Here is a 7,115-nt window from a genome sequence, read left to right as displayed (position 1 = left end):
CCCACGCAAGCACGAGGAGAACATGCAGACTCCACACAGAAAGACCCCAGGTCCGAACCGTGTGAGACGTCGTGCTGCCGTGATGAAAATCAATTGTGTGAATAGAGAACTTCAATCCCCAAAAAACATTCAAGGACAAGTGTAATTTTTGGCTGTTTTCACAAACTTTGAAATCACTTTTTCATATTCACAAACTTTCAAGGAATTCAAGGGCCCGAGGGAACCCTGATAATACAAAATGAGTCAGTTCTAATTGTACATTAAAGAGCAATACCCCCTCCAAGACAAACAGGATATGAGCATGTTCTCTTACACACTGTGAATTTAATCATCACATTTTGCTCTAAGAGCTTTTGACAGGTCAAACTCCGGCTTTGAGAAAATAACCACAGACACACCAGCATAAAAAGGCATACCTGTGAGTGTTTGCCTTTTAGAAATGTATTCCACAAACCAATGAGTGGATTTTTATGAAACTCTCTAAAATCAATAGTTGTTCTCCCATTAGAAATGGGTCAAAGAGGTGTAACACTGGGTTTAACTCTGTCTCAGAGTTTGATGGATTGTAAACTTCGTTGGCGGTGCCGTTGTGCTATGAACTCAGGGGGGGTGGGGTTTGGCAGAGTTTAGTCTTCTACCAGTTAGGTATAAAGGTTCAGTGTGAGGGGTCTTACAGTGCCCCCTTCCTTGTTTTTTTCCTCCTTCTCGTAGCAAAGACATTAAATCAACAAACTCTCAGTCAGTAGACAAGAACAGCTTTGAGTGTCCTTTTTGTTGATACAGACCTGATTTTACTGTCAATYCTACATACTTTGTTTTACATCTGTTTAAATAACTCTATAAGGTGACAGTCTTTAAGAATGATAAAGATAACATTTATCCCAAAAGTGTGAAAAGAAGCCCCAAAATGTGGTTGCAGATGTTTGACAGGTAAGTTATGTGCACATATAGGAGTGTGTGACCTCCAGCGTTTTATAACCTGCCTGTTAGAAGACTTTTTTAATCTCACAAATTATAGGAGCTAAGGGACCAGAATACCCCTATTTTCTGCCAGATGTTGAACTGAATATTAGGCCTGTGTGTGTGTGTGTGTGTGTAGTGTGTTTGTGGGAACGGACTACACCCATCGCCTCTGTGAGTATTAGATTTAGTATAAAGGTGAACGCAGAAGGATGCCTGTGCATGCATGTGTCTAATTTTTGCGTGCCTTTACGCATTTTTATCCCTTGTTTCAACMCACTCCACATCATTAGCAAACAACAAAAGTTTTCCAAAAGTGGCGTGTGTGAGGGAGCCTGTGTGTGTGTGTGCGTGTCACGCAGCCAACATGTGGTTCAGATTTCCTCTGAGGCCACATAGGCAAATACACAGAAAGGCAGAGAAGTTAGATCTCAGTTGGAAGCACAATAGTCCCACTCCAAAACACTGCTAAACCAGCACATGATTCTCCTTAATGTGCATTCTTAAAAATGATGCTTTCATGTGTTTCAGTTCATTTTTGTGTGTATAGTGTTATTTGATTAAATTTTAATTAAAGTCTAAAGGGGAAAGAGATATGTACACTATTCTTACCCATGCTCATCTTGACGGGCAGMTTCTCTTTACTGGCCGCCTCCACCAGGTGCCGACGGACCTCCATCACCGCCTCTTTGTGTTTACTGGTCAGCATGGCCTCCCACAGTGACAATGCTGTTGATGACCTGATGAGAATGGCAATGCAACAGGTGTGTTTAGGCTTGAGGTAGGGTTGAATTTGCTTTGTTTATTAGTGCTTGCAGGAGAAATGAAAGTAGTAGAGGTGTAAGAAAATATCAATACACTGAAATATCGCAACATTTTATTTCCCGATACTGTATCGATATTCTAAAGACCTGTATCAATTTTTAATTAAGGTTTGAAATGTCAACTTTCCTGCCAGCCATTCATTTTTATGTTGTAGTTCAGTCTCTGACTGCTGGTTGGCAGCAGTGAGCCAGMCATTGGGCTCCTCTACCTCTTGAGTGCCAGAGAGTAAGGGTAGGTAGCATTACCATTGTGAGTAAACATTAGCTTCATGCTCCGATAACTGAATATGAGTGGAAAAGACAGACACCCTCTGCCTTCTAAGCTGAGGTAAGGTTAAAAACAGTTACTTATTTGTCAGAATGTCTGTATTTTAAGCCAAATTAAGTGTTTTGTGTGCTCTTTTTTCCAACGTTACGGAAGGCAGGAAGGCAGGCATGCATATATAGCGCATGCGTCTCCCCCCCATGAAATAAAACTCTGTCTGTTGCTCTCAATGTCCGGCTGATCGCATCAAAGTCCATATACTTTAAGTTTATCCTGCTGTGTTCGCTTCAAAAATGGTTTAACTGTGTTGTTTAGCTTCTCCATTTAGTTACTGTTTATTTTCAGGATCTGCCCTGCTGTTCGACCCACAGTTATACAAATCAGGTTCTGGATGCAGGTCAGCTGATCCCAGAAACTCTCTGTGCAGCAGCTTCATATCATCTGTTTACTGAACTTTATGACAACATATAGGCTACTGTTAAGTGTTGGGTGACCATTTTTTAAATTAATATTAAAAACTAAAAGCTGCAAAAACATATATTTTCAAACTATTTATTGGCAAATTTAGTCTAATAATTGAAAACATGGATGAGATAAGAAACATGAAACAATTAAAATCAAATACATACAGAGCAGAACACAGCTAAATGTATCAAAAGTATGTCTATGTAATATTAGAATTTTCTGAGACAATGAATTTTGGTTTTTCTTTTTTTTTTCCAGTACAAGGTTTTTATTTAATAGAATTTTTGGACAAAAAAATTGCAATATATCACAATATATCAGGATATATCGTATCGTGACCCCTCTGTCATATGTACCATATCGCCAAATTCTTGCCAATACACAGCCCTAGACAGTAGCAGTGTTTGTGCAGAGTGAACACAGGTTCTTGCACAAACACAAAAGGACAATACAGGCATGATTGAACGCACGCCTTACTGATAGTGACCCCGGYGGGACGGCTCAGATGAAAATTGAAATTAGCAGAGGGAACATTAGGAATGTCTGCAGTCTGTGTGTCAATATTCCTCAGAAAGGATTAGTGATGTCCTTACATCAGAGTTAGAGTCTAACAGTTTGGAGACCAGCACATCTCCTTGGAGCCATCACAGGACACACCTCGGTCCCTCATCTCATTAACCACAAGGTTATGAAACAGACAGATCCACATCTCAGAGAAAACAAGACAATTACCATCTGCCATTAGAAAAACAGCTTTCCAAAACACAATCAAATCATGTCGCTGAGGAGTCGTATCAGAAAATCCATAGATGGCAGATTTGTTGAAAGGTATCAAAATTTAAGCTACAGACACATCTTGTATCTCACTCTTAATAGGTCTTTTTTTCAACCTTCTTAAAGTCACTGACACTTTGTTTGAATATAACGACTCTGATACACAGAAAACAGAAATGACAGAGATGATATTTTTACTCTTAGGAACTCAAAATTGCACAGACAGAAAGAAACAAAAGGGGAAAAAAACAACTGAGAACAAAAAAGAAGTGGGGAGGTAGGAGGGATCTCATTGACATAACTATTCTGTTTTTCTTTTTTGTCTTTTTTTCTCGCCTTTTCTCCTTTCTAACTGCTGCCATGTGTTTAATATCAGCTGTAATCGGTTCCAGATCTCGGGCTGTGAAGCAGTGGGCTCACACTGGGACGCCCACCATCCTCACACCAGAACAAGACGCTACAGCTTACAAACACAATGCACCTCCAAGAAAAGCTTGGTTTAATGTAAACAATATTGTTGTGGGGTAAAAAGGCTAAAAATATCAAATAAATTATGTTTTTATCAACAACTGTTTGTTCAAGTTGAGCAATAAATGAATTAATGCACTTTGACTATTAGTCAAAAACTTCGGGTCATTTTATTCAAACACCCCCCCTTGTGTTTAATGATGTATGATAAAACTATGATTACACAAATCGTRAAATTCCCACATTTGCAATTGCTGAAATACCAAAAGTGTCATTTGACCGAGACTTTTGCAGGCGGTCCTGAGTGAGTTTGTGTCTAAGGATGTGTTCATGCGCACATCTGTACATGTTTGCACACAATCCTGCAGATCTGTGTGTGTTCTTGCACGTTGGAGGGGCTCTGACAAGTGTGGATGAAACATAGTTCTCATTTGGCTGTTTGCCCCCCACTGCCCCTCCTCTGCTCCCCATCCTCCAGCAATAACGATGGCTTGCACTCCCATGCCTAAGTCAATTGGTCAGTGTGGGGTGGGAGAGTGTGAGAGTTGGGCTGAAGGCCAGGAGGGCTGAGGTTTATATTGACAGGGTGTCAGACGGGCTCTTTAACCAGTCCGAAAAGTTGTTGAGAAACGGCTCAACTCTGGGACGGGTGGGCAGTGTGAGAATTTGGTTTGCGTGTGCTTGGCCATCTGCACGGTTGTGTTTTAAGTTCTGAGTGCAGATTTCTTCTTCTTTGTTTAAAAAGAAAGATACTCCTCAGACTTACTGGTGGGGGCACTCTTGCACTGTAAGAGTGTCATCTTGAATTAGCTCTGATAAGCTGAGCTGGTGTGTGTGGAGAATGTGGACAAATTYAATTTCACTGGGCGTGTAATGAGTGTTGTACCATTAAAAAGCACTTAAAACTYAAATGCCAGGACTTAAAAGGACAATAAGTGCAATATGTTAAGAAAAAGAGAGCATATGTGTACCGTCCAAAGTACCTTCTCAGTCATTTAGGAACAGGGAAGAGGGGGGAGGGGGGATTATGCCCCTGACAGAATGTAATGCAGAGGAGATTAATACAATTATASTCGAGTTTTCTTCCATTTAACCCTAATCCTGTTGCTCCTTTCACACTGGGGTTGGGCAAAACTGTATTGTGTACAAATAATTGTCAGTAAAATTGTCAACAATTAATATTTGACACTTTGCAATCACTGCAATTAGTACCATGTCAGGATGTACTTTTGTGTACAACACACTTTCACTATCAGGTGTGCATGTGAGCCCAGTGGCGTAAGGCACAGTAGAGCTAACCCTAACCCTACGAACGCGTTTAATCACCTGAAACATCAACATAAACCAAAGTACGAGGAAAACCAGATAATGCTAACCAAGGACACAATGTCAGTCACATGCAAGTACGCTTATCATCCATTGATTGTCATATTCAGTCAGATTGTAGTGTAAAGCACTTTGAGTGTCCTGGATGGATAGAAAAGCGCTATATAAGTAAATGGTAAAATGGTAAATGGTACTGAACTTATAGAGCGCTTTTTCAAGTCCCTCCGGACCCCAAAGCGCTTTACACTAACAGACATTCACCCATTCACACACACATTCACACACTGATGATGGCAAACTACACTGTAGCCACAGCTGCCCTGGGGCACACTGACAGAGGTGGGGCTGCCATGCATCGGCGCCACCGGACCCTCTGACCACCATCAGTACCATATTATCATCATCGATTAAATGCCACAATTAACTGTGATAAAATTTTATGTAAATTTTGCACCGCACACTTTTGAGGAGGCAGAGTCTAAAGACTTGAGGGAAGACGAGTCCATTACCACAGCAGAGGGGCAGCTGTAGCAGAGTGGTTAGGGGAGTCGTCCTAGAACCAGAAGGTCGCCGGTTCGATCCCCCGTCCAGCTGTCTCAGTTGTGTCCTTGGGCAAGACACTTCACCCCTAATGCCTCTGATGTGTGTCCCATCAGTGAATGAATGTGATTGGCACTGATTAGTCTCCAAAGATGATTGTACATGTTAGCTTTGTAGAGACCTAATAGAGTGCTGTGTGAATGGGTAAATGAGGACACAGATTGTAGTGTAAAGCACTTTGAGTGTCCTGGATGGATAAAAAAATGCTATATAAGTACAGTCCATTAACCATTTACCAAGGTAGTCAGGAAGCTCTTTGGTGGCAGGGTGCCAGGAGTGGACGAGATTCGCCCCAAGATGCCGAAGGCTCTGGATGATTGTGGGGCTTCTTGTTTGACAAACTTCTTTAAATGTCAAATGAAGGCTACTTTAGTTTGTCAAATAACTGTATAGTTTGATTGTATGTTATATGCAGTACGAATAGACATAAAATTTCTAAATATTATTGTAAATATGGCTAAAACATTTTCTGCAAACTGCATGAAAATCAGAGTTTGAATTTCAATTCAGAGCTCCTGAAGGTGACAGAGCGTGTGTGAYGTCCTCGCTCCTCATTTGATTACCTGAAGAAGCAGCTTTTGTTTTTAAAGTTTTACGCAAGTCTGTGGACTTGAAACTGAACTCAGAACTCAGCGCAGTCATGACTGAAAACATCCAAACTTCTATCTACCAATGAATCAAATGTATTCTATCAAGATGCAAAACATATCAAATTCATTTAAAAAGTGTTCTAGTAGTTAGTCACTTGATAAGTGGCAAAATGGACTGTACACCTTTCTATCCAACCAGAATATTCAAAACTCTTTACTAGCTGTCCTCATTAACCCATTCACACACATTCATTCACACATATTCATTCAGCACTCTACTAGGTCTCTACAAAGATAATACAGATAAATCAATCTATAGAGACAAATCAGTGCTTTAAATCACATTCATACACTGATGGACACACATCAGCGGCATTGGGGTTCAGTGTCTTTCCCAGGGACACTTCAACATGTGACTGAATAGTGGTGGAATCGAACCACCACCTCTCTCATTAGAGGAATGACTCCCCTAACAACTCAGCCACAGCCACCCAAAACCATGATCCTTTGCACTGATCAAAGCAAATGGACTGAAACACTTTTTGTACCTCCGTGAACGGCAGAAGATCAGCTGACAGTGCAATCAAAAAATGTTTTAATCCAACTCCTGGAAAATGTGCTGGTACTGTGTTAGAATCTRATCAGCACTATGATACTCATGATGTCTTCATGAAGATGATCCTTGCTCTGGGCAGGGGTCAGTGGCAACATGACCCAGGGCACCTGTTCTCCTATGTTTGTTATGTTCTGTCTTCTTCTGAATGGGTGTTCTGAACTGTAATTTCATTGTGCTCTGTACAATGACATAAAAGGTCTATCCATCCATCCATCCATCCATCCATC

The 7,115-nt window shown here is 40.8% G+C and overlaps 1 protein-coding gene across 3 annotated transcripts in view; it reads right to left on the bottom strand.

Moving 5' to 3' along the window:
- The window catches only part of scfd2 (sec1 family domain containing 2), a 249,408-nt gene that overhangs the window by 217,190 nt on the left and 25,103 nt on the right, over window positions 1–7,115 (bottom strand). For all 3 annotated transcript variants that reach the window (XM_014027369.1, XM_014027368.1, XM_014027367.1), the window contains exon 3: window positions 1,573–1,700. In XM_014027369.1, the coding sequence (XP_013882823.1) occupies window positions 1,573–1,700 (128 nt within the window). The remainder of the gene's footprint in view (window positions 1–1,572; window positions 1,701–7,115) is intronic.

This window comes from Austrofundulus limnaeus, unplaced genomic scaffold (assembly GCF_001266775.1).
Source record: "Austrofundulus limnaeus strain Quisiro unplaced genomic scaffold, Austrofundulus_limnaeus-1.0 Scaffold642, whole genome shotgun sequence".
Classification (NCBI taxonomy): domain Eukaryota; kingdom Metazoa; phylum Chordata; class Actinopteri; order Cyprinodontiformes; family Rivulidae; genus Austrofundulus; species Austrofundulus limnaeus.
This window is presented reverse-complemented; position numbering and strand designations above follow the sequence as displayed.